General features: G+C 39.7%; 2 protein-coding genes across 14 annotated transcripts in view; one reads left to right on the top strand and one right to left on the bottom strand.

Moving 5' to 3' along the window:
- The window catches only part of ITCH (itchy E3 ubiquitin protein ligase), a 153,485-nt gene that overhangs the window by 101,612 nt on the left and 24,786 nt on the right, over positions 1 to 27,087 (top strand). For all 13 annotated transcript variants that reach the window (XM_055265899.2, XM_055265898.2, XM_055265895.2 and 10 more), the window contains 8 exons: positions 906 to 990; positions 5,676 to 5,804; positions 13,878 to 13,950; positions 15,614 to 15,685; positions 21,088 to 21,176; positions 22,938 to 23,097; positions 23,903 to 24,036; positions 24,373 to 24,513. In XM_055265899.2, coding sequence (XP_055121874.1) covers positions 906 to 990; positions 5,676 to 5,804; positions 13,878 to 13,950; positions 15,614 to 15,685; positions 21,088 to 21,176; positions 22,938 to 23,097; positions 23,903 to 24,036; positions 24,373 to 24,513 — 883 coding nt within the window. The remainder of the gene's footprint in view (positions 1 to 905; positions 991 to 5,675; positions 5,805 to 13,877; positions 13,951 to 15,613; positions 15,686 to 21,087; positions 21,177 to 22,937; positions 23,098 to 23,902; positions 24,037 to 24,372; positions 24,514 to 27,087) is intronic.
- Positions 15,697 to 19,907, bottom strand: LOC129474544 (adrenodoxin, mitochondrial-like). Its single transcript, XM_055265937.2, has 2 exons — positions 19,498 to 19,907; positions 15,697 to 19,223 (listed from the first exon to the last, which is right to left on the bottom strand). The coding sequence occupies exons 1-2, from the start codon at positions 19,787 to 19,789 to the stop codon at positions 18,955 to 18,957; spliced, it is 561 nt and encodes a 186-aa protein (XP_055121912.1). The 5' UTR covers positions 19,790 to 19,907; the 3' UTR covers positions 15,697 to 18,954.

Genomic DNA, 27,087 nt, shown 5'->3' with positions numbered 1-27,087 from the left:
AAAAAGCTTAGTTTCTAAAAATCAAGTTGTGCAAGTTATGGGGCTAAGGCAGGAGGATCGCCTGAACCTGGGAGGTCAAGGCTGTAGTGAGCTGAGATCACGCCACTGCACTCCAGCCAGGGTGACAAAGTGAGACCTTGTCTCCAAAATATATATATGTGTGTGTGTGTGTGTGTGTGTGTGTGTATTTATGTATACAAATGTATATTTAATATATATTAAATATATATATTAGTGGGCTGCCAGCATGGCCCACTAATTTTTTTGTATTTTTTTTTAGAGATGAGGTTTCACCATGTGGCCCAGGCTGGTCTCAAACTCCTGAGCTCAAGCAATCTACTTGCCTTGGCCTCCCAAAGTGCTGGGATTACAGGCCTGAGCCATCCCGCCTGCCACCTTATTATATTTTAATGAATGAAATGATGTGGTATGGGAAAAAAAAATCCCTAAATGGAGACCTGAGTTTCCATCTCATCTCTGCTACTTAATTCTGAGGTTTCAGGTAGATTATTTAACCTATCTGAGTTTTCTTATCTTAAGGATAAAGATGAATTCACCTACCCTATGGGACTATTAAGAATAAAATGAAGGTCCTGTGTAAAAAACTAAATAACTGTTCATTATTCTTGCTGCTGTTGGTTGGATTGAGTAGAAAGGTCCTATGGTTAGGACATTATAAAGTACGTCTACTTAGCTTCTAAGATGTAATATTTCTATAACTTCAGTAAGGATGTGCATTTAGTAGTCAAAGAATAAATTAAACCTTTTAAAGCTGTGATTTAAAAACTATAAAATAAACAATGAAATGAGAAACGGGCAAATTCAGATAATTTTATTTTACCTTGAGCAAGAAGACTATGCCAATGCTAATGCTTTGCTTTCCCCTGCCCCCGCCCTTCCCAAAGAGAAGAGAACAGACAGCAATGGCAGAGTATATTTCGTCAACCACAACACACGAATTACACAATGGGAAGACCCCAGAAGTCAAGGGTAAGAATAGTTACTTGTGTATATTTAATCTCTTAAAGATTATACCTTATTTCTAACAACTGAAGAAGATCAAAGTTCATATTCTTTTGCCAAAGACCTAAAACATTAATCACCTACATGCTTTGGAAAGAGAAAATTATACTATTATTTTCATCTAATGGGAAGTTTGAAGATTTCTTCAAAGTACAGGAAAAAACTTTGGCTGGGCATGGTGGCTCATACCCATTATCCCAGCACTTTGGGAGGCCAAGGAGGGAGGATTGTTTGAGGTCAGGAAGACCTGCGTAATGCAGTGAGACCCTGTCTCTACAAAAAAAATCCCCAAAAGTTGGATGTGTTGGCATGTATACCTGTAGTCCCAGCTACTCGGGAGACTGAGGTGGGAGGATCACCTGAGCCCAGGAAATCGAGACTGCAGTGAACTGTGATTGTGCCAGTACATTCCAACCTGGAGGACAGGTTGAGGCCTGTTTCAAAAAAAAAAAAAAAAAAAAAAAAACAATAGAAAAGCAAAAAAAATTATCTGGCACGTGAGAATATACTTACTAACATATATATGTATTATTTTTAATTACTAAGAACAGATTAGTGATTCTAAATCAGGGTTTCTGGTTTCTTAACCTGAGATCACTGGTTAAGAATCCAGGGTATGTGGCTTCAAGGAGGAAGAAAATACATATTCACTTTCATTACTCTTTACTGGAAATTTAGTATCTTCTTCCATTATGAATGTAGGCTACTACCATGTAGGATTAAGAATGCCTAGGACTTTGCCATCAGTAGAAGTCAAAGGGTGTTAAAAAAATATTCTGTTGTTGTTGCAGATATCTCTGAATACTTGTTTACACACATAATTACAAGGACTTGCTAATTTATTAATAAAGAGATATATATATATATATATATATATATATATATTATCACAAAGGTCTCCCTTTGTTGCCCAGGCTGTTCTCAAACTCCTGTCTTTAAGCGATCCTCCTGCCTTAGCCTCCTGAGTAGCTGGGATTACAGAAATAATGTTTTGACAATTATGTATATATAATGGTTTATCTTTGTAACATTTTATAATAGTATGCATTTTAGTTTGCTAGGGCACCTTAACAAAGTACCACAGAGGAGATTGCTTAAACCACAGAAATGTATGTCTCAGGGTTCTGGAGGCTAGAAGCTTGAGATGGCGATGTCAGCAGGGCCATGCTCACTCAGAAGATACTAGGAAGAGATCTGTTCCAGGTCTTTCTCCTGGCTTCTTGTAGCTCCTTGGCTTGTGGCAGCATGAATCCAGTCTTCACATGGCATTCTTCCTGTCTGTATGTCTATCCGTACCCAGATTTCCTATTTATAAGGACATCAGTCCTATAGGATTAGTGGCCCACAGTACTTCAGTATGACCTCATCTTAATACATCTGCAGTAACTCTGTTTCCAAATAAGGTCACATTCTGAGTTATTGAGGGCCAGGATATAAACATGCATTTGGAGGGAGGGCACAGTTAAACCCATAACAGTCTGTAATACTATGCATTTATCAGACTGCCAGAGGGTTCCATTCTGCAAGGAATTTGGCAGACTGTACAGTCGGAGGGCACAGTCCTCCACAAAACTGCTGCCCTCACTTGAGACATCAGCTACAATATTGGGGGTCCACAGGATGACTCCAGACCAACTGCCTACAAATTTGGGGGCCCCCACCACCACTCTTAGGTATGATAAGTTACTAGAAGTATTGAGAACTCACTGAAACCTCTTACAGTCACATTTATTATAGAGAAAGGATGCAAAATAAAATCAGCAGAAGGAAGAGGTGCACAGGGCAGAGTCTGGGAGGCTCTAAACATCCAGCATTGTGGTGGGACAGTACACATTGAGGTTGAGTATCACCAACCAGGGAAGTCTCTGGTATCTAGGGTTTTTGTTGGGGCTTGATCACATACTGCCCTCTTGGCTGACCTTTTGTCTCCAGTCCTCACTGGAGATTTGAGCTAATGCCCTTTAGTCTCTAGTTCCTCCAGAGGTTGGAACTGATGCGCCATGTCCCACAGCCTCCATTATAAATCACATTATTGACTGTCCAGTGATGAAAGCCTCCAGGCAAACAAAGATAGTCCCAATACGTAGTGCATTCCAGGGGCCTAAACATCACCGCCAAGTTGCTAAGGGCAAAGGCCAGACCTCTCTTTTGATATAATTATAATTTTGAAAACAGATATTCCATGGCTCAAAAGTTTTAAAAACTTTTGTTCTGAAGGTATGGTTTAGGTTGCACTGAGCTGAGATCACACCACTGCATTCCAGCTTGGGCGACAGAGTGTGACTCTGCCTCAAAAAACTAAAACTAAAAATAAATAAAAGAAGATATGCTTTCAACTTAAAATAGCTTTTTCTGCCTACCAACAAATGACCATTTTCTTTTTAAATGGAGTTACTGCATTTACTTAAATTTATTCAGTTTCCATAAAGGAAGAATGAAGAATATCACAGATAACATTTTCTTCCTCTTTAGAATTTTCTAAGAATAGAATTGAAGAAGTCACCTTTCTATAATTTGCTACCTTTTTTTTGTTTCCTCTTAGATGTTTAAAGTTTTATAGCTAAAGTTAGAATTCTGTTTTAACAACACATATGACCTAGTTCTGTCTAATTTATTTTCAAGACAACAACTTGTTACTGAGGCTATCTTGCAAGTATAACAGTTGAGAAACCTCTTTTTTACGTTTTTGGTAGTCTGTTTTATCTGACATTTATATTCAGTTAAGTGAATACAGGTTTGTTGTTGTTGTTGTTGTTGTTGTTTGAGACAAGGTCTCAGTCTGTCACCCAGGCTGGAGTGTAGTGACATGATCATGGCTTGCTGCATCCTTGACCTCCTGAGCTCAAGCAATCCTCCTACCTCAGCCTCCCAAGTAGCTTGGACTACAGGCATGGGCCACCACACCCAGTTTTTTGTTTTGTTTTGTTTTGTTTTGTTTTGTTTTTGGTAGAGACAGTGTCTCTATGTTGCCCAGGCTGGTGGGAAGTTGTTGCCAAACACACAAACTGAAATACTTGATTAAATGATGTCCTGGCAGTATGTAGGAAATACTTTAGGAAGACCTAAAGAGAACGATCAGTCTATAGTTGTAGTAGGAGTAATAACAATTACAACTTGAGGGCTCACTGCCACTTTTTACTTGTCTCATTTATTCCTCATCTGTCTCATAGACATTGTTGTCTCTATTTTATGGACAAAGAAACTGAAGTTTAATGAGATTAAGCAGCTTGTCTAGGGTCACAAGAGTTTTCAAGGTATAAAGATAGGTATTAGGGAGGTGGCATGGAATACTTCATAAATAACATTTTAGGCCATGTGTAGTATCTCAACATCTGTAACCCCAGTGCTTTGAGAGGCCAAGGTAAGAGGATCACTTGCGGTCAGGAGTTCAAGACCAGCCTGGGGAACATAGTGAGACCAGTCTCTACATAAAATTTTATAATTTAACCGGGTGTGGTGGTGTACAACTGTAGTCCTAGCTACTAGGGAGGCTGAGGTGGGAGAATTGCTTGAACCCAGGAGTTTGAGGCTGCAGTGAACTCTGATCATGCCACTGCACTCCACCCTGGGCAACAGAGTGAGATTCTTTCTCTTAAAAGAATCTTTTTTTGAGTTGCCTTAGTAGAAAAACAATAGATAATATGGGACAAAGGGAAAGGCTTCATTGGGAGGTGTGGCAGACCATATCTTATTTAAGGAAGTGCTGAGTGGCCTACACTGTGAAATCATGGGATTCATGAAAGGGAGTTAGAGGTTTGGGTGCAAAGGGAACGTTGAGGCTAGAGTATAGAGGCTGAGTGAATGCCATATGAAGAACTTTAGATCTTAATCATTGGTAATGGTGGAACAGTGATAGTACTTTACAGAGATAACTAATTTAAATAAGATCTCTGTTTTAGGATGATACTCTGTTAGCAGTGTCAGTATAAGAGCAGGCCTAGAGTGAGATCAGATAAGGAAAACGAGTTAGTGGCTGTTCAAAAAATGCAGAAGATGGCTGGGTGTGGTGGCTCACGCCTGTAATCCCAGCACCTTGGAAGGCCGAGGTGGGAGGATCACAAGGTCAGGAGTTCAAGACCAGCCTGGCCAACATGGTGAAACCCTGTCTCTACTAAAAATACAAAAATTAGCTGGGCATGGGCGTGGTGGCAGGCGCCTGTAGTCCCAGCTGAGGCTGAGGCAGGAGAATCACTTGAACCTAGGAGTTGGAGGTTGCAGTGAGCCAAGATATCATGTCCCTGCACTCCAGCCTGGGCGACAGAGTGAGACTCCATCTAAAAAAAAAAAAAAAAAAAAAGCAGAAGAGAAACAAAGCCAGAGAAAGGATGGTGTTGAGGATTGGAAATAGAGATGAACATGAAGACTTCTAAGGCAGAATGGTTAGAACTTGGTTAACAAGATATTTAGGATGAGTCATTAGCTAATGGGGAACATAAGCCAAGTAGATGGCAGAAGACTTGAGTTGTGGTTGATGGACTTTGAGTTTAACCTGTTTGTAGGATGTCCACATAGAGATGTCTAGTATACAACTGAATTACTGAACTGAATGGTTTTCTAAAATATTTCTGCTATGTTTATTGATATTTGTAGCTTCTGTACTTGGCAAATAAGCAACTCTTTAATATTTTTATGTTTTTTCCTGTGTTTTGTAGTCAATTAAATGAAAAGCCCTTACCTGAAGGTTGGGAAATGAGATTCACAGTGGATGGAATTCCGTATTTTGTGGACCACAATAGAAGAACTACCACCTATATAGATCCCCGCACAGGAAAATCTGCCCTGTAAGTTTTCTAAACATTGTAGATTAAGAGTAAAAAAACTAGTCCTTCAGATTTTGATATAAAGATTTGTATTAGCAAGAAGTGGAAGTCTTAGTATTTCTTGAGTTAGCTTGACAATAGGTTTCTGTTCATTAAGTATTTTGCATTTCCATCTCCGTCTTGGATATTTTATCCTAGAGATTTTCATATTTGTTACCATTTGTTCACACAGCACTAAATGAAACTATTTAGAATTTATAGGTATTGTACTGCTTACCAATTATCTCTGATTTCCGATTTTCAGCTTCTTTCATTCCCGTAACTTTTTGACTTTAAAAAAGCTCTCATTACTTCTCCCCCACCCCATTTCTCAGAAAGTAACCTTTTGATTTGCTTATTTGCTTTATGACTTTTTTTGTGGGAAAATACATAACCTAAAGTTTCTTGTTTTATGTGTACAGTTCGGCATTAAGCACATTCATATTGTTGCATAATCATTACCACCATCCATCTCCAGAATATTTTCATCATTCCACACTGAAACACTGTACCCTTTAAACAATAACTTTAACAGACCTGGTAACCAGCCTTCTACTTTCTTTCTCTATGAATTTGACTGCTCGAAGTACCTCATATTATTGGAGTCATACAATATTTATGCTTATGTCTCTGGATTATTTCACTAAGGTCATGTCTTCAAGATTTATCCATATTGTAATATGTATCAACATTTTCATTCCTTTTTGAAGCTGAATAATATTCCAGTGTATGTATTTATCACATTTTGTTTATTCACAGATATTTGCATTGTTTCTGTTTCTTGGGGGGTATTGTAAATAATGCTACTCTGAACATTGGTATATAATTATCTGCTTGAGTCCGGGCGCAGTGGCTTATGCCTGTAATCCCAGCGCTTTGGGAGGCCAAGGCGGTTGGATCACCTGATACCAGGAGTTAGAGACCAGCCTGGCCAACATGGCAAAACCCCATCTGTACTAAAAATACAAAAATTAGCTGGGCGTGATGGTGCACACCTGTAATCCCAGCTACTCGGGAGTCTGAGGCAGGAGAATTGCTTGAACCCAGGAGGCAGAGGTTGCAGTGAGTCAAGATCACACCACAGCACTCCAGCCTGGGTGACAGAGTGAGACTCCGTCTCAAAAAAATACCAAAAACTAAGTATCTGTTTGAGTTCCTACTTTGATGACTTCTGTATCTATACCCAAAAGTTAGGGTTAGGGTTAGGGTTAGGATGACTTTTGTATCTATTGCTGGATTAAATATTAATTCTGTATTTAATTTTTTGAAGAACCACCATACTGTTTTTCAGTGTCTGTGCCAGTTTACATTTCCACCCTAGTAAAGAATTCCAATTTCTGTACATTCTCATCAACTCTTCTGTTTTTTTTTTTTTTCTTCATCATCATCGTCTTTTTTTTAAATAGCCATCATTAATGTCGTATTTCATTGTGGTTTTTCTTTGTATTTTTCTAATGATTTGTGATGTTGAGTATCTTTTCATATGCTTCTTGACTATTTGTGTATCTTTTTTGGAGAAATGTCTCTTCAAGTCCTTTGCCCATTTGTTGTTGTTTTTTTTTCTTTCGCAATTGAGTTTTAGGTGTTCTCTATATATTCTGGGTGTTAATCCCCTATCAAATACATGATTTGCAATTATTTTCTCCCATTCTGTGGTTTCCTTTTTACTGTAGATAGTGCCCTTTGATGTATAAAACATTTTAGATTTTGATGTCTGATTTGTCAATTTTTTCTTTTCTTTTTTTTCTTTTGAGACAGAGTCTCGCTCTGTCGCCCAGGCTGGAGTGCAGTGGCGCAACGTCGGCTCACTGCAAGCTCCACCTCCCGGGTTCAAGCAATTCTCCTGCCTCAGCCTCCCTAGTAGCTGGGACTATAGGCGCCTGCCACCACGCCCGGCTAATTTTTTTTTTTTGTATTTTGTTTAATAGAGATGGGGTTTCGCCGCGTTAGCCAGGATGGTCTCGATATCCTGACCTCGTGATCTACCCACCTCAGTCTCCCAAAGTGCTGGGATTACAGGCGTGAGCCACCGTGCCCGGCCTATTTTTTCTTTTTTTTCGTTCTTTCTTTTTTTTTTTGAGATGGAGCTTCACTCTTTTTGCCCAGGCTGGAGTGCAATGATGCAATCTCGGGTCACCACAACCTCCGCCTCCTGGGTTCAAGCGATTCTCCTGCTTCAGCCCCCCGAGTAGCTGGGATTATAGGCATGCACCACCACGCCGAGCCAATTTTGTATTTTTAGTAGAAGACAGGGTTTCTCCTTGTTGGTCAGGCTGATCTCGAACTCCCGACCTCAGGAGATCCGCCCACCTAGGCCTCCTGAAGTGTTGGGATTACAGGTGTGAAGCTCCACGCCTGGCCTGTCAATTTTTTCTTTGTCACCTGTACCTTTGGCATCATATCCAAGAAATCATCACTAAATCCAGTGTCATAAAGCTTTGCCCTAAGTTCTTTTTTTATGTGTGTGAGATAGGGTCTCACTCTGTCGCCCACACTGGAGTGCAGTGGCAAGATCTCAGCTCACTGCAACCTCTACCGCCCGGGTTGAAGCGATTCTTTTGCCTCAGCCTCCTGAGTAGCTGGGGTTTTAGCTACGTACCAACACGCCTGGCTAATTCTGGTATTTTTAGTAGAGAGGGGGTTTCACCATGTTGGTCAGGCTGGTCTCAAACTCCTGACCTCGTGATCCGCACCCCCTCAGCCTCCCAAAGAGTAGGGATTACAGGCGTGAGCCACTGCGCCTGGCCTGAGAGTTCTTTAATTTTAGCTCTTACATTTAGATCTTTTATCCATTTTAAGTTAAATTTTGTATATGATGTTGGGTAAGGGTCCAACTTCATCTTTTTGCATGTGAATGTCCAGTTTTCCCAAGCACCATTTGTTGAAAAGACTGTCCTTTCCCCATTGCATGATTGTGGCACCATTGTCAATAGCATTTTACCATATATGCAAGGGATTATTTCTGGGCTGTTTATTCTATTGGTCTGAATGTCTGACTTGCCAGTACCACACTATAGCTTTGTAGCAAGTTTTCAAATCAGGAACGTGTGTGTCCTCCAACTTTGTTCTTTTTTCAGGCTTCTTTTGGCTATTCAGGGTCCTTTGAGATTCCATATGAATTTTAGGGTGGATTTTTTTATTTCTGAAAAAAAGAGGTCGTTTGGATTTTGATAGGGGATTTTATTGAATGTATAGAATCAATAAAATCTATATTGATCGATACAGATTCGATATCTGTATCAATTTGGGGTAGTGTGGTCATCTTAACAATATTAAGTCTTCCAATCATGAATGTGGATATCTTTGTGTTTTCTTTAATTTCTTTCAGCAGTGTTTTGTGGTTTTCAGTGTACAAGTCTTTTGCCTTCTTGGTTAATTCCTAAGTATTTTTTATTCTTTGTGATGCTATTGTAAATGGAATTGTTTTCTTAATTTTCTTTTTTTTTGAGACAGAGTTTCACTCTGTCGCCCAGGCTGGAGTGCAGTGGCACGATCTCGGCTCACTGCAAGCTCTCGCTCCCGGGTTCACGCCATTCTCCTGCCTCAGCATCTCCGAGTAGCTGGGACTACAGGCGCCCGCCACCACGCCCGGCTAATTTTTTGTATTTTTAGTAGAGACGGGGTTTCACCGTGGTCTCGATCTCCTGACCTCGTGATCCACCCGCCTTGGCCTCCCAAAGTGCTGGGATTACAAGCGTGAGCCACCGCGCCCGGCCTAATTTTCTTTTTATATTGTTTATTCTTAGTATATAGAAATGGAACTAATTATTTTATGTTGACTTTGTATGCTGCTACTTTCCTGAATTCACTTATTCTGGCAGGGTTTTTTGTTGTGGAATATTTAGTGTTTTCTTCATAAAAGATCATAGCTTCTGAAAACAGGTAAGTTTTCTTCTTCCCAATTTGGTTATCTTTTATTTATTTATTTATTTTTTTCTTGCTTAATTCCTCTGGCTAGAGCTTCTGGATACTATGTTGACTACAAGTGGCGAAAATAGGCATTCTTATATTGTTCCTCATCTTAAAGAAAAAACTTCTAACCGTTGAATGTGATGTTTGCTGTTAGATTTTTATGTGTGCCTTTTATTATATTGAGGTATTTTCCCTCTATTCCTAGTGTTTCCTATCCCTGTTGTGGAGTGTTTTATCATGAAAGTGTATTGAATTTTGTAAAATCCTTTTTTGGTATCATTTGAGATGATCATGTGATTTTTTTTTCCCCCCTCATTCTGTTAATGTGGTATATTATGTTGATTTTTCATAGGTTGAGCCATTTTTGCATTCCAGGAATAAATCCTACTTAGTCAAAAGGATTAAAGTATGCTTTTAATATGCTGCTGAGATTTTTTTGCTGATATTTTATTTAGTATTTTTCCATCAGTGTTCATAAGGGATGTTGGTCTGTAGTTTTCTTATAGTGTGGCTTTCTTAGAGCAAAGGTGGTTCCCTATTACTTTCTTATTTTATACTTCTACACATTAACGACTTTTATGTGTAAAGCAGAAACTGGGAAATCAGGCCAATTTGGTATTAATGAAATTACAGAGGTAATTTAGATATGGGAATAAATTACTGATAATATTATTCTATCATTTAGTTAGAATAAGTTTGGGTGCATATAATAGAAAACACTAAAATAATAGTGGTTTATGTAAGATAGAAGTGTATTTGTCCCCATCATTTAAAAATAGTCCAGCAGGACTTACACCACACCATTACCATTGCTCAAAAAAGAAGTTACAAGAAAAATCAGGAAATACTTTATTTTGAATAATAATTAAAACACCACATATCACAATTTGTGGGATTTAACTAAAGTAGTCTTCAGAGAGAAACTTTTTGTTTTAAAACAGTAGATGAGAATATAGGAAAGATAAAATCAGTGATCTCTGCTTTTACATTCAGATGATAGAAAAAGGAAAGTTATTAAACCTAAAGTAAGTACAAGAAAGGAAATAAATAAAAGCAGAACTCAGTGAAGTGGAAAAGAAACAATGGAGCACCCAAAGCTAGAAGATAAATTTTTGGTAAACAATAATATTAACAATCCTTAGTAATTAAACCTATAGAGAAAAAAAGAGGGACATCACTGTATATTTTATAGACATTAAAAGGATAATAAAGGGTATATTTATGCCAATAACTTTAACATTTTAGATCAAATGGACAAATTCTTTAAAAGATATGTCACCAAAATGGACACAAGAACAGATAGTAAGTCTAAATATCCCTATAGCTGATAAATCAAATGCATAATTAAATAATTTTTAAGGGCAGGTCCAGTGGCTCACGCCAGTAATCTCAGCACTTTGGGAGGCCAAGGTGGGCAGATCACTTGAGCTCAAGAGTTCAAGACCAGCCTAGGCAACATGGTGAAACCCTATGTCTACAAAAAATACAAAATATTAGCTGAGTGTGGTGGTGCGTGCCTGTAGTCCCAGTTACTTGGGAGGGTGAGGTGGGAAGATTGCTCGAGCCCAGGAAGCTGTGGTGAACTGAGATCGCACCACTGTACTTGAGCCTGGGTGATGGAGTGTGACCCTGTCTCAAAAAAAAAGAAAAGATTTCTCATGAAGAAAATTCTGGCCTAGATAGTGTCACTGGTAAAGTTCATCAAACTTATAAGTTATAAATTAATCAATCCTATTCAAATTCATTCATAAAATACAAGTGATAGAAACGTTTTCTTTTTCTTTTTCTATTTTTTTGAGACGGAGTTTCACTCTTGTTGGCCAGGCTGGAGTGCAATAGCCCAATCTCGGCTCACCGCAACCTTGGCCTCCCTGGTTCAAGCGATTCTCCTGCCTCAGTCTCCCCAGTAGCTGGGATTACAGGTGTGTGCCACCATGCCTGGCTAATTTTGTATTTTTAGTAGAGACGAGGTTTCAGGCCACTGCATTCCACCCTGGGTGACAGAGTGAGACTCCATGTAAAAAAAAAAAAAAAAAAAAAAAAAAAAAAAAATAGGTTAAAGGAGAAAAATCATATGATAATTTCAGGAAAAGCTTTTGACAAAATACAATGCAAATTTATGATAAACTCTCAGCTACCTTGGAAACTTTTTTTTTTTTTTGAGATGGAGTCTCACTCTGTTGCCCAGGCGGGAGTGCAGTGGCGCAATCTCGGCTCACTGCAAGCTCTGCCTCCCGGGTTCATGCCATTCTCCTGCCTCAGCCTCCTGAGTAGCTGGGACTACAGACGCCCGCCACCACACCTGGCTAATTTTTTGTATTTTTAGTAGAGACGGGGTTTCACTGTGTTAGCCAGGATGGTCTCAATCTCCTGACCTCGTGATCCACCCACCTCGGCCTCCCAAAGTGCTGGGATTACAGGCGTGAGCCACTGCGCCCTGCCGGAAACATTTTTACCAGAAAAAAAAAATTTAACAGAAGCTTACAGCCAACATCACGATTAATGATGAAATACCCCAGAACATCAAGAATAAGACAAGGATATCTATTGTCATTACTTCATTCAACATTGTCAGTATTCCTACCCAGTGCAGTGAGATGAGAAAAAGAAATACAGGCTGGGCACGGTGGCTCACGCCTGTAATCCCAGCACTTTGGGAGGCCGAGGCAGGCAGATTAATTGAGGCCAGGAGTTCAAGACCAGCCTGGCCAACATGGCTAAACCCCGTCTCTACTAAAAATACAAAAATTAGTCGGTCATGGTGGTGGGCACCTGTAATCCCAGCTACTCAGCAGGCGGAGGCAGGAGAATCGCTTGAACCTCTGGGTCAGAGGTTACAGTGAGCAGAGATCGCGCCACTGCACTCCAGCCTGGGAGACAGAGCGAGACTCCATCTCAAAAAAAAAAAAAAGAAAAGAAATACAAGATGTATAAATTGGAAAGGAAGAAGTAAAACTGTCTCTTTTCCCCTCACACAAATAACATATGTATACAGAAAATCATAAAGAATCTAGAAAAAATTACTAGAACTAGTAAGTGAATTTAACAGCGTAACAGAATATAAAGTCAATGTACAAAATCAGTTGTATTTCTACACTGATAGACATTGAATTTTTAAGAGGGAGATAATCCAGTGGTATTAAGTCCAAGGCTAACTGAGAAACCCCATGGTGTCATTAGTGATCTAAATTTCTTCTGTCTTTTCTACCATCCTAGAGTATGGTCTCATTCTTCAAGGTGACCTCATGGTCTGTGACAGCTACTGAAACTTAAGCTATCAGGGTCACACTCCAGGCTGGAATTTGGAGGAAGGGCAAATTATAAACACACACACACACACACACACACACACACACACACACTTTTTAGCTATTTTAGCTCTCTTTTAGAAAATCCTTTTTTTTTTTTTTTTGAGACCGAGTCTAGCTTTGTCACCCTCGCTGGAGTGCAGTGGTGCGATCTCAGCTAACTGCAGTCTTGACCTCTCAGGTTCAAGTGATTCTCCTGCCTCAGCCTCCCAAGTAGATGGGATTAGAGGCACCTGCCACCACACCCGGCTACTTTTTATAAATTTTAGCAGAGACAGTTTCAACATGTTGGTCAGGCTGGTCTCAAACTCCTGACCTATACCCGCCTCAGCCTCCCAAAGTGCTGGGATTTACAGGTCTGAGCCACTGCACCTGGCCAAAAAGATCCTTCTTGAAAGTTTCATATGCCACTTTCACTTAGAGACTTAAGTGACATGGCCATATAGAGAAATGTAGTCTTTATTATATGTAGCATTCTACTCAGTTAAATAGCAAAGGTTTTACTTAAGGATAAAGGAGGGAATCGATGTTGGGATAGACAGCATTCTCAGATAGAAACCCCTTTACCTAGCCCTCTTAGATTTGGCAGCATAGAAAAGAAAATCCCACAACAGTAGTTTCAACAAAATCAAAGTTTTTTGTTTGTTTTTTCTCTTACTTAAAAGTATTCCTGGGGAAATATCTCTCAAAAAGCAAAGAATGGTTGTGTTAGGAATATGCTATATTTTTGTATTTGGTTAGTAAGTGCTGAGAGAGGGTGGGATGTTTTGCTATCCTTCAGCAGTATCTTTTACGAGCAGCTATATATGTCCTGTTAACCCTTGTTCTTTCTCAGAGACAATGGACCTCAGATAGCCTATGTTCGGGACTTCAAAGCAAAGGTTCAGTATTTCCGGTTCTGGTGTCAGGTTAGTGCTGGAACTGTATCTCTGTACTCCCTTTCCTTTGTTGTGTCGCTTATATTACACAATGATTGTGAAAATACTTAACTCACAGAAAAACAGGTAAAATGGGAAGCATTAGAATCTCTTTCATCTATTTTTAGAGCAAATAAATAGATTTATCAATTAGATCATTTGTGACTTTGGTTATTCAGAAAATTAAACCTCATGTAATCCCAGCACTTGGGGAAGCTGAGGTGGGCAGATCACTTGAGCTCAGGAGTTCAGGACCAGTCTGGGCAACATATTCAGGCCTTATCTCTGTAAATAAAAAAAATATATATATATATATATATACACATGTATATATATATATATATTTTTTTTTAAAGAAGAAAATTAAACTTGAAACCATCTGAATAAGCAAACATTGTCACTTTTTCCTCAGTACCCATTACTTTCAGATTGCAGAAATCTTCAAATATAAGTTTAAGGCATTTTCTGATATAATTGTAACCAGCTACTTTATTTTTATGTGTTATTTTTTCTGAGACAGGATCTCACTCTGTCACCCAGGCTGGAGTGCAGTGGTGCCATCATGGCTTACTGCAGCCTTGACCTCCTGGGCTCAAGTGATCCTCTTGCCTTAGCCTTCTCGCTAGCTGACACTACAGATGCACTCCACCACACCTGGCTAATTTTTAGTAGAGACAGGGTCCCCTTATGTTGCCCAGGCTGGCTTTGAACTCCTGGATTCAAATGATCCTTCTGCCTCATCTTCCCCAAGTGCTGGGATTACAGGCGTGAGCCAGCATGCCTGGACACCAGCCGTTTTTATATCTATCATTTGATATAAATAACTTTGATAGATATATACATGTACATACATACATGAACATGTCCATACATAGATGTTATATTCAGTGTTTTTTTTTTTCAGATGTGATCAACTATCTCTTTTTTTTTTTTTTTTTGAGACGGAGTCTCGCTCTGTCGCCCAGGCTGGAGTGCAGTGGCGCAATCTCGGCTCACTGCAAGCTCCGCCTCCCGGGTTCACGCCATTCTCCTGCCTCAGCCTCCGAGTAGCTGGGACTACATGCGCCCGCCACCACGCCCGGCTATTTTTTTTGTTGTATTTTTAGTAGAGACGGGGTTTCACCGTGGTCTCGATCTCCTGACCTCGTGATCCGCCTGCCTCGGCCTCCCAAAGTGCTGGGATTACAAGCGTGAGCCACCGCGCCCGGCCTGTGATCAACTATTTCTTACGTATAGATATTTACTGGAATTAATGATTTTTTATGGGTTCTAAATCAAATGAATGCCCTAGTCAAAGTTACTATGATGAATATTTTTACAGTTGAAACTCTTGTAATTAACTGGACCCATGGAAGCAAGAAGAATCTGGATTAACTGTTGGAAAATAAGATTAAGTAAAGATTTATTTGACACATTATTAAGTAAGCAGTGTGCATACGAGATCAATCTTGCGGTTCTTTTGTTTTCATATATTAATCTGTAGTTAGCATGAATACTCACAGATGCATTGGTGAACATTATTGAATATAAATTTATATTCATAGTCTACTTGTTTCTGTAAGCAAAGATAAAAGTAAATAAAACTTTCCCCTTTTGATTTTTTGATAGGCTGTTTTAATGATGAGAGTTGACTTAAGTCATTTTTCTATTTCAGCAACTGGCCATGCCACAGCACATAAAGATTACAGTGACAAGAAAAACATTGTTTGAGGATTCCTTTCAACAGGTACCGTTTCATTCTCTCAATAATTTTTCCCCTGGCTGCTAGCTTAGGACCCGCTTTTGGTGTTGTCAGTTTAATGTGAACATTTTGGAACTTCTTGAGTTGAAGCCCTTGAATTTTTCAAGTGTGATCTCATTGCCAGCCACCCTAGGGCTTAAGGGGTGTGTGTGTGTGTGTGTGTGTGTGTGTGTGTGTGTGTTTCAGGTTTCCGTTTCTAAACTGGTATGATTTGAAATAAATGCATAGGTAAGATAATAGGTTTTTGGTAGCCAAAGGTAGGGCTTAAGTGTGTGTGTGTGTGTGTGTGTGTGTGTGTGTGTGTGTGTGTGTGTTTCAGGTTTCTGTTTCTAAACTGGTATGATTTGAAATAAATGCATAGGTAAGATATAGGTTTTTGGTAGCCAAAGGTCTGGAAATACCCATATGAACATTATCAGATTGTAGAAAGGAGAGGGGAAGACTTGTTTTTACACTTCAGTATTACTTGGATTTTTACAATAAGCATATGTTACTCTTAACAAGAAAAAAAGTGGTCATTGGTGACAGTATCTAAAAAAAGATATATATGAGTTTTTTTTTTATCTTTTTTTAAATTTTTTTATTATTATACTTTAGGTTTTAGGGTACGTGTGCACAATGTGCAGGTTTGTTACATATGTATCCATGTGCCTTGTTGTTTTGCTGCACCCATTAACTCCTCATTTAGCATTAGGTATATCTCCTAATGCTGTGCCTCCCCCCTCCCCCTACCCAACAACAGTCCCCGGAGTGTGATGTTCCCCTTCCTGTGTCCATGAATTCTCATTGTTCAATTCCCACCTATGAGTGAGAACATGTGGTGTTTGGTTTTTTGTCCTTGCGATAGTTTACTGAGAATGATGTTTTCGAGTTTCATCCATGTCCCTACGAAGGACATGAACTCATCATTTTTTATGGCTGCATAGTACTCCATGGTGTATATGTGCCACATTTTCTTAATCCAGTCTATCGGAGTTTTCAGAAGTAGCAGATTTTTTCACTTGTCTTCAGAATTTGAATTAATTTACTTGCTGGGCACGGTGGCTCATGCCTGTAATCCCAGCATTTTGGGAGGCTGAGGCGGGTGGATCACCTGAGGTCAGGAGTTTGAGACCAGCCTGGCCAAGATGGTGAAACCTTGTCTCTATTAAAATATAAAAATTAGCTGGGCCTGGTGGTCCGTGCCTGTAATCCTGTAAAGCTACTCAGGAGAGTCACCTGAACCTGGGAGGCAGAGGTTGCAGTGACCCGAGATCGTGCATTCCAGCCTGGGCAATAATAGCGAAACTCCATCTCAATTTAAAAAAAAAAAAAAAAAAGAACTTGAGTTAATCTACTATTTGCCTTTATCTTGCAGACATTACTAATAACCTACTGCAACTAAATGTTAAAATGATTGTGTTATGTAGAAGATTAAAATAACTAGTGAAAAAATGTCTTAAAATGAAAACATCTGGTTAGTCCTTGTTTTATAGCCAGATGTGGAAGTGATTATTTTCAAGCACCAGTGGTATTGTAGCAACTACAAGTGGTATTGTAGCTTCAAGAAGTATGGAATTGAATGCAAAGGGAAAAGAGGTTGAGACAGTTGGTGGTAGCTGGCTACTTGCTTTCAGAATCAGTTTTGTTCATTTCCTGATGGAACGTCAGTTATTGACATTAAAGGAAAAAGCCAGTTGGCATCCTGCTATGTAGGAGCAGAAAACTTTTTAGTGGGAACTGGAGCTTTACTGAGGCCATTTAGAGAATTATGAGTCATCCCCTTGATCTGATGTAAGTGTCACAGGCCATTCCCCACCCTAGTCCTTGCCCATTTCTAATTTTATGTTCATAACCACCCTTTTATCACTCTGTTGGACGAGTTTCTTGAAGCAACTTGCTTACCTCTTACTAGTCCTGGAAAGATGCAAAACATGATTAAACTGTTCCTTTATCTTTTGACTTTGAAGCCTAAAGTCTTTTGCAAAATAACAGACTAGATGGTTCTAAAACAGTTTTTAAAACTGTCACCCTAGATTTGACATCCATCAAATAACTGGTTAATAAAAATGTAAGAGAACAATTCGATTGCTTAAAGGTAACAAAACTAATTGCAAAATTAGCATCAGATTTTCTTTGGATAGCTGTTGGATAAAATTGCTCTGGGATAGTGTTTCTTCTGTTAACACAGCACAACTGGTTATGGGGGAAGGTACAGGAGAACAATTTTTTTTCCTTCATATTAGACATTTGTTAAAAGGAATTTTTTTTAACTTTTATGAATTTATTTATAGTAAAGATAAGGATACAAATGTCTTCCACACATATGTGGTAATCTGTGGTGCTCGCCACTCCCTCCCTCCTGGGACTGACACACTGCAGCCCACGCTGCTCACCCTGCAGCCTCATCCTTGCATGAGAGAATGGCGCCACCTGTGGCTGTGCGATGTGTCAGCCTGCTCATTCCCTTCTCCAGCTCAGGACAGAAACACAATTCATTCATAGGGTTTCCATTCTGTTATAGGCAGAGATTTATAAATCAGCATTATTTTTCAAAGAGCACAAAGTTAAACCATTCTGCTTAGAAAAGAATAAACACATCCAATCGTTTTTCCTCTAGTTTAGTCAAAACAGAGATCAAACTTCTTTGATAGCGTTATGTCTATGTTCAGACTTAGACTTCAGAATCAAAATTTTGAAATATGTATAAGGTTAATAACTATCTTTGAAGTTAAGCAGTTTACTGAGCAATTAAATATTTTTGTCCATACACATTCAGATTTAACTACTGCTATAAATTGACATAATTTCTCCAGTTTCAGTCTGAACATAATAGCTTATAGTAATAAGACACAGGTTCTAGTACAGATTTTCTAATTAGTGGTATGGCCCTAAACAAGCCAGGTTAGATGTCTGCCTGCACCTACATCAAACAGGAATAATAATATATTTCCTTAACCTATCTTCTAGGTAAACAGATGAGATTATATGAAAACATTTTACTAAAGTCGCTAAACAAACATAAGAAAAAAATAAGGTTTTTCTATCACATTAACTATTTTTTAATATTTGACTGAGATTTCTGTAATATAACCAAAATAAAAATTACATACTTTCAAGAATGACAAAATTCAGTAGTTATACAAGGTGAATTAAAATAGTAAAGCTAGTCATAATACGAAGTCCACTCATCCATGTTCTCATTTAATCACTTTAAGAAATAATAATTATAAAAATAGGTAAAATTCCATGAAAATATTCCTATTTGTTCTAGTTCAGGAGGTCTTGCCCACATCAATGGATTGTCTGGCATCAGCCACTGTTTCAGGCACTCGAACAGTCATATCGTCCATAGATTTTGTCAAGCAGATTTGGCAGCCCAACCCGTGATCTGTTAGTCCATATGCCAGATCGAGCATGTCATTCTCCTCATCAGTGATTGCATCTAACTTCTCATATATGTGATCTTCAAAGATGAGGTGACAGGTTGAACAAGCCAGGGTTCCCTCACATGCACCAAAGCCATCAATATCTAGATTCTTTTCTTTTTTTTTTTTTGAGACAGAGTCTTGCTCTGCTGCCCAGGCTGGAGTGCAGTGGCGCAATCTCGGCTCACTGCAAGCTCCGCCTCCCAGGTTCACGCCATTCTCCTGCCTCAGCCTCTCCGAGTAGCTGGGACTACAGGCGCCCGCCACCACGCCCGGCTAATTTTTTTGTATTTTTAGTAGAGATGGGGTTTCACCGTGGTCTCGATCTCCTGACCTCGTGATCCGCCCGCCTCGGCCTCCCAAAGTGCTGGGATTACAAGCGTGAGCCACTGCGCCCTTCAACCACAATGTCTAGCAGAGAATCACCAACTTCAACTTTGGTTGTTAATGTTTCACCATCACGGTTTATAAAGTGGACTGTTATTTTATCTTCTGAGCTGCTCCGCACCCCTGCCGACACGCTCAGCGGCCGGCTCACCTCCGCGCTCCCGCCCAGCCCCCGGCTCCTCAGCAGGCCGCTGGCTCCAGTGCGGGACATGGCGTGGTGCAGCCACCGGCCGGCCAGGTCACCGAGGACCGCAGAAGCGGCGCGCAGCAGCCGGGCGCCCCCAGCGGCAGCCATCGCCCGCGGTCGGGAACTCAAAAGGAATTATTTAAAGAGAGTTTTAACCTTGTGACATTTCTCATTTGCGTTGCTATATACCTAGCCTATACTATTTGTAGAATACTTGGCATAAACATGTACATGTGTCATAAGCAGTGAAGTTTTTTTGTTACATCTGGGATTTTCTGGCTTGAGTGGGATGTGAGTTCATAAATGTGATAGTTTTGTGGGGGAACTGAGAGAACTTGGCATAAACAGATTACTTACTGATCCTCTCTGGATATTTAAGTGTGGTAATTCATTCTTATCACTCAATGAAGTATAGGCATTATATCAACTTCTCCCTTTCCATGTTCTTCTGTATTTTTTTGTAAGAGTAATTGCTATATGCAGTGCTATACACACACAATTTTGGTCAAATAATTAGTTTTATGTGGCAGGAAACCAAATGACCTATTCATTGTAGCTCAGTAATGTACCGTCCTTCAAATATGAAGATGATCCTATTAACCACCTATAGTGGGACACAAAATTTGAGTGGTTTTTCTAGGTATTTATAGGTTGCCGCTGAGAATGAGTTTCCAAAGTTAACTGAGTCTCTCTGCAGCTACTGGTTTTCATTTCTCAGTTAGCCAGTTAGCTGTTACGTGTACCTTTGGCTATGAGTCAAAACCAAACCTAACAACCAAACCACAGAAACCCCACCCAACCTCTGACCATGCCCATCTATGTTCTAAGTAATTGATATAGGCAACATTATAAGTCAATAGTAGCATCATTAAAAATCAAATCACGGCCAGGCGTGATGGCTCATGTCTGTACTCCCAGCACTTTGGGAGGCCAAGGCTGGTGGATCACCTGAGGTCAGGAGTTTGAGACCAGCCTGGCCAACGTGGCCAAACCCCGTCTCTACTAAAAATACAAAATTAGCCGGGCGTGGTGGCGCACACCTGTTGTTCCAGCTACTCGGGAGGCTAAGGCAGGAGAATCACTTGAACCTGGGAGGCAGAGGTGTGGTAAGTCAAGATTGTGCCATTACACTCTAGCCTGGGCAACGAGCGAGAGACCGTCTAAAAGTAAATAAATAAATAAAATCACGTGTATAAAGTATATAAAAATATAGATGTGTATAATAAATATTATTAAACGTTACTATAATATATTTTCTGTATGTGTGGTTTTGACTAGACCATGAGCACCTTTCTGTGTCATGGGAGATTTGAATTACCTACAATGAAGGAGATGTCAAACCTAGAAGTAGTAGACAGTGTTTCAATAGCTTTTTTCACCAGTTATTTTACTTTATTGTTTTTTAGATAATGAGCTTCAGTCCCCAAGATCTGCGAAGACGTTTGTGGGTGATTTTTCCAGGAGAAGAAGGTTTAGATTATGGAGGTGTAGCAAGGTAGTGATAATATGAATACTCAGAACTTAGTTCCTTTCCTCCAAAGGTACCATTGCACTTTGCTTGCAAGTATTATTTTCTCAATCTTATATTTTAGGAAAATGAAATATGTCAAATTATTATACCTTTATTATGCTGTAGCTACAGAATTTCAAAAAACATTTAATTCAGCACTTTCTGTGTCATGTACGGCTGATTGATTTCACTCACATCACTCATTTAATCTTCAGGGTAACCTTGTGATACAGAATTTTATAGGATGATGAAGAGGCTTAGAGACTCACCTCAGACACATAATAAATTGTAGAGCCTGGATGCAAGCTTTGTATCATCTAACCAGTAACCAGTGTTCAGTCTACCACCTCTCATATCTGTTCCACAGAAAACACAAGGCCTTATAGTGATCAGGTCATTTTCCCTACCACAGATTACTGATACAGGTAATAGTTACTCAGTTTCCAACTGAGATTAGTATATTTGTCATGAAAATATAGAAGGTTGTACAGAATAGGAGTTGAAAGTCTTAATTCTGCTTTCTTCATATTGGAGCTTGATATTGGACCCTAGAAGATAGTCTCTAGTGAGAATTGCATTGCTTATTCCATAATAATATATCACACCAGGTTAAAAATTTGCGTAGAGGTGGCATTGTGCAAAGACAAGGACTTTGGGGTCAAGATGGGATTTGAATCTTTTTCTGCTCCCAATAGTGTGATGTTGGGCAAATATTTTCATCTGTAAAATAAGAATATTAGTATCTACATTTCTAGGATTATTGTGAAGAGTAGAAATATTGTTTATTAATGACCTAGTTCAGAGCCTGTGTCTTTGTGTGCACGCTAATTGGTGGCTACATTTTAGTAGTTCTTATTTATATTATGTTTCTGAGTTTAAAATTATTTCAAAATATATGATATAATCATAGATAAAAAATATGAGCAGAAACATGTAATTTTGTATGTTAAAGGCAATTGAAGAGGAGAGCAATCATTCATTCCTAATAAGAAAATAAACCAGCAATATTAAAGTGTGTCACGAGATACACTTATCACAAGAGGCCATGAACTAACAGCAAAAGAGATCCAGATTACAGGCTTATGCCACATGTATTACCCCAGATCACCCATGTTAACGTAGTTTTAGTAACCATAATCTTATGTTGATATTGGTTCATATTTTCACAATATTTGACTTAGAGTCTCAGCATTTTTCTAATATGTGAGTGGCTGTAATTAAGTCCTTTACTGCCTCTGTGAAATTGGAAGAATTTTCATATTGATTTAATGTGTAGGGAGTAGTGGCACTTGATGGGGATTACTGTGGGACTTAGTAATAGATGGAATATTAGATTGATTTCAGCCACTCTACTCACATGGGTGAATAGTGAATTTTAAATTTGCCTATGAATAGTATTTCATTGATTCTAAGACTAATATTCATTTTATAATATCTCTGAAATTAAGATGTATCTCAGGTAAAATTGGGAAGATACAATTTAGTGGTTCATCAAATAAAGGTGCAATGTTGTCTTAGATTCTTTGAAATGTAATGTGTATATTACCATCTACCAGAGATGGTGTATACTACCAACTCTGTGAAATAGATGTGAGTTTGAACAGAAGCAATGAAAATCAACGTGAGATTAGAAAACTATCACTAGCTGAGGGGTATAGATCCTTGAGAACTTTATAGCACTGTTCTTTGATTTGTTGGCATGATAACCTACAAGATTTTTCATCGTAAATTTTCTTTTGATTTCAGAGAATGGTTCTTTCTTTTGTCACATGAAGTGTTGAACCCAATGTATTGCCTGTTTGAATATGCAGGGAAGGATAACTACCGCTTGCAGATAAACCCCGCTTCTTACATCAATCCAGATCACCTGAAATATTTTCGTTTTATTGGCAGATTTATTGCCATGGTAAGTGCAGGTCAAGAATTATGTTTACTTTGCTTATTCAGCAATACTAAATTTTCTCTTAGGTGCCATAACAGATCATACGAGAGAAAGGGAAGTGGTTTTTTTGTTTTGTTTTGTTTTTTATTTTTGAGACAGAGTCTCGCTCTGTCACCCAGGCTGGAGTACAGTGACACGATCTTGGCTCACTGCAACCTCTGCCTCCTGGACTCAGTCAGTCCTCCCGCCTCAGCCTCCCAAGTAGCTAGGATTACAGGTGTGCACCACCATGCCCGGCTAATTTTTGTATTTTCAGTAGAGAAGGGGTTTTGCTATGTTGGCCAGGCTGGTCTTGAACTCCTGACCTCAGGTAATCCACCTGCCTCAGCCTTCCAAAGTGCTGGGATTACAGGTATAAGCCACCCTGCCCAGCCAGGGAAGTGTTTTTTTGAGACGAAGTTTCACTTTTATTGCCCAGGCTAGAGTGCAGTGGCGCAATCTCAGCTCACCACAACCTCTGCCTCCCAGGTTCAAGCAATTCTCCTGCCTCAGCCTCCAGAGTAGCTGGGATTACAAGCATGTGCCACCACACCCGGCTAATTTTTGTATTTTTAGTAGAGATGGGGTTTCTCCATGTTGGTCAGTCTGGTCTGGAACTCCTGACCTCAGGTGATCCACCCACCTCGGCCTCCCAAATTGCTGAGATTACAGGCGTGAGCCACCATGCCCGACCCAGGGAAGTGTTTTTAAATGAAAAATTCATCTAACATGTTGAAATAAAATGATTATTGTACAATTATTTTAAGCGGTCTTGTTTCCTTTTTCATAGGCTCTGTTCCATGGGAAATTCATAGACACAGGTTTTTCTTTACCATTCTATAAGTGTATCTTGAACAAACCAGTTGGACTCAAGGATTTAGAATCTATTGATCCAGAATTTTACAATTCTCTCATCTGGGTTAAGTAAGTTTCTTTTTCCATGTAATTTATTAAAATATAGTTATATGCATTCCGTGTAGTATTGATAACTTACCCTAACTGTAAGCACATAATTGGTTTATTGTATTTAAATAATCTACACATCAAACCTGTCTTTTTATTCAGTATGATAAATTTTACAAAAATACACCCAAGATCTTTGGCAATAATATGATGACCTTAGAATAGAATCTTATTTCTTCTTATTTTGATGTTATAGCTTAATATTAATTATTTAAGAACACGGGCCTTTAGTTAAAAACTTATAAATTATGATTGAATTGGTGGATATAACAAATAGTGCTAATTTCATTTGTGCAGGGAAAACAATATTGAGGAATGTGGTTTGGAAATGTACTTCTCCGTTGACAAAGAAATTCTAGGTGAAATTAAGAGTCATGATCTGAAACCTAATGGTGGCAATATTCTTGTAACAGAAGAAAATAAAGAGGAGTACATCAGGTGAGAGTGCTTCTTTTCACATTTCACTTTTTGTTTGACTATAGCACATTAATAATTGCTTACTAATACTAATGGACAGTATCTCCAAAAATAATATTTGTCTCTGTACTAATCAATATCCATGTAGGCGGTCATTTTTCATTTCTAAAAAAATTTTTTAAGTGTTTTTAAAAGAGTTTTAAGGATAAAAGTCATGCAGGATCACTCTTTTAAACATCAACTCTGTAACCACTATGCTGTATAACATGTCATTAAAAAGAATCTCAAATATATATGCAGATATTTTCACAGGGAATATTGTAAGGTGTATTAGTCCACTTTCCTGCTGCTGATAAAGACATATCCAAGACTGCGCAATTTACAAAAAAAAAGAGGTTTAATGGACTTACAGTTCCACGAGGCTGGGGAGGCATCACCCTCATGGTGGAAGGCAAGGAGGGGCAAGTCACATCTTACATGGTGGATGGTGGCAGGCAGAGAGCTTGTACAGGGAAACTCCTGTTTTTAAAACCTCATTATCAGCCGGGCATGGTGGCTCATGCCTGTAATCCTAGCACTTTGGAAGGCCAAGGCAGGCAGATCACGAGGTCGGGAGTTAGAGACCATCTTGGCCAACATGGTGAAACCCCGTCTCTACTAAAAATACAAAAATTAGCTGGGTGTGGTGTCATGCGCCTGTAATCCCAGCTACTAGGGAGGCTGAGGCAGGAGAATGGCTTGAACCTTGGAAGCGGGGATTGCAGTGAGCCAAGATAGCACCACTGCACTCCAGCCTGGTGACAGAGCAAGACTCTGTCTCAAAAAACAAACAAAAAAAAGCACCTCATCATATCTTGTGAGACATATTCACTGTCATACAAACAGCAGGGGAAAGACCCACCCCCATGATCCCATGATTCAGTTATCTCCCACTGATTCTGTCTCACAACACATGGGAATTATGGAGCTACAAGATGAGATTTGGGTGAGGACACAGAGCCAAACCATATCATTCCACCCCTGGCCCCTCCCAAATCTCATGTCTTCACATTTCAAAACCAATCATGCCTTCTCAACAGTCCCCAAAGTCTTAACTCATTTCAGCATTAACTCAAAAGTCCACAGTCCAAAGTCTCATCTGGGACAAGGGAAGTCCCTTCTGCCTATGAGCCTGTAAAATTAAAAGCAACTTAGTTCCTTCCTGCATACACTCGAGGATACAGGCACTGGGTAAATACAGCCATTCAAGATGGGAGAAATTGGCCAAAACAAAGGAGCTACAGGCCCCATGCAAGTTTGAAATCCAGCAGGGCAGTCAAATCTTCAAGCTCCAAAATGATCTCTTTTGACTCCATGTCTCACATGCAAGTCACCCTGATGTAAGAGGTGGCCTCCCATGGCCTTGGGCAGCACCGCCCTTGTGGCTTTGAAGGGTATAGCCCCCCACCGGCTGCTTTCATGGGCTGGCATTGAGTGTCTATGGCTTTTCCAGTCTCATGGTGCAAGCTGTTGGATCTACCATTCTGGGGTCTGGAGGACGGTTGCCCTCTTCTCACAGCTCCACTAGGCAGTGCCCCAGTAGGGACTCTGTATGGGCCTCAACTTCACATTTCCCCTCCGCACTGTCCTAGCAGAGGTTCTCTGTGAGTGCCCTGCCCCTGCAGCAGACTTTTGCCTGGGCATCTAGGCATTTCCATACGTCTTCTGAAATCTAGAGGGAGGTTCCCACACCTCAGTTTTTGCCTTCTGTGCACCCTCAGGCTCAACAGCATGTGGAAGCTGCCAAGTCTTGGGGCTTCCACCTTCTGAAGCAACAGCCTGGGCTGTACCTTGGCCCCTTTTAGTCACGTTGGAGCAGCTAGGAAACGGCACCAAGTCCCTAGAGTGCACACAGCATGGGACCCTGGGTCTGGCCCATGAAACCATTTTTTCCTCCTAGGCCTACAGGCTTGTGATAGGAGGGGCTTCCATGAAGACCTCTGACATGCCCTGTAGACATTTTCCACATTGTCTTGGGGATTAACATTCGGGTCCTCATTACTTATGCAAATTTTTGTAGCCAGCTTGAATTTCTCCTCAGAAAATGAGATTTTCTTTTCTATTGCATTGTCGGGCTGCAAATTTTCCAAACTTTTATGCTCTGCTTCCCTTACAAAACTGAATGCCTTTAACAGCACGCAAGTCTCCTCTTGAATGCTTTGCTACGTAGAAATTTATTCCACCAGATACCCTAAATCATCTCTCTCAAGTACAGTCGTCTCTCTCAAGTACAAATCCACTAGTCTCTAGCACAGGGGCAAAGTGCTGCCAGTCTCTTTGCTAAAACATACGAAGAGTCACCTTTGCTCCATTTCCTAAAAAGTTTCTCATTTCCATCTGAGAACACCTCAGCCTGGACTTTATTGTCTATATTGCTGTCAACATTTTGGTCAAAGCCATTCAACAAGTCTATAGGAAGTTCCAAACTTTCCCACATTTTCCTGTCTTCTTCTGATCCCTCCAAACTGTTCCAACGTCTGCCTGTTACCCAGTTCTAAAGTTGCATCTACATTTTCAGTTATCTTCAGCAGCCCCCCACTCCTGGTAACAATTTAC

Source organism: Symphalangus syndactylus, chromosome 24, assembly GCF_028878055.3.
Source record: "Symphalangus syndactylus isolate Jambi chromosome 24, NHGRI_mSymSyn1-v2.1_pri, whole genome shotgun sequence".
NCBI lineage: Eukaryota > Metazoa > Chordata > Mammalia > Primates > Hylobatidae > Symphalangus > Symphalangus syndactylus.
This window is presented reverse-complemented; position numbering and strand designations above follow the sequence as displayed.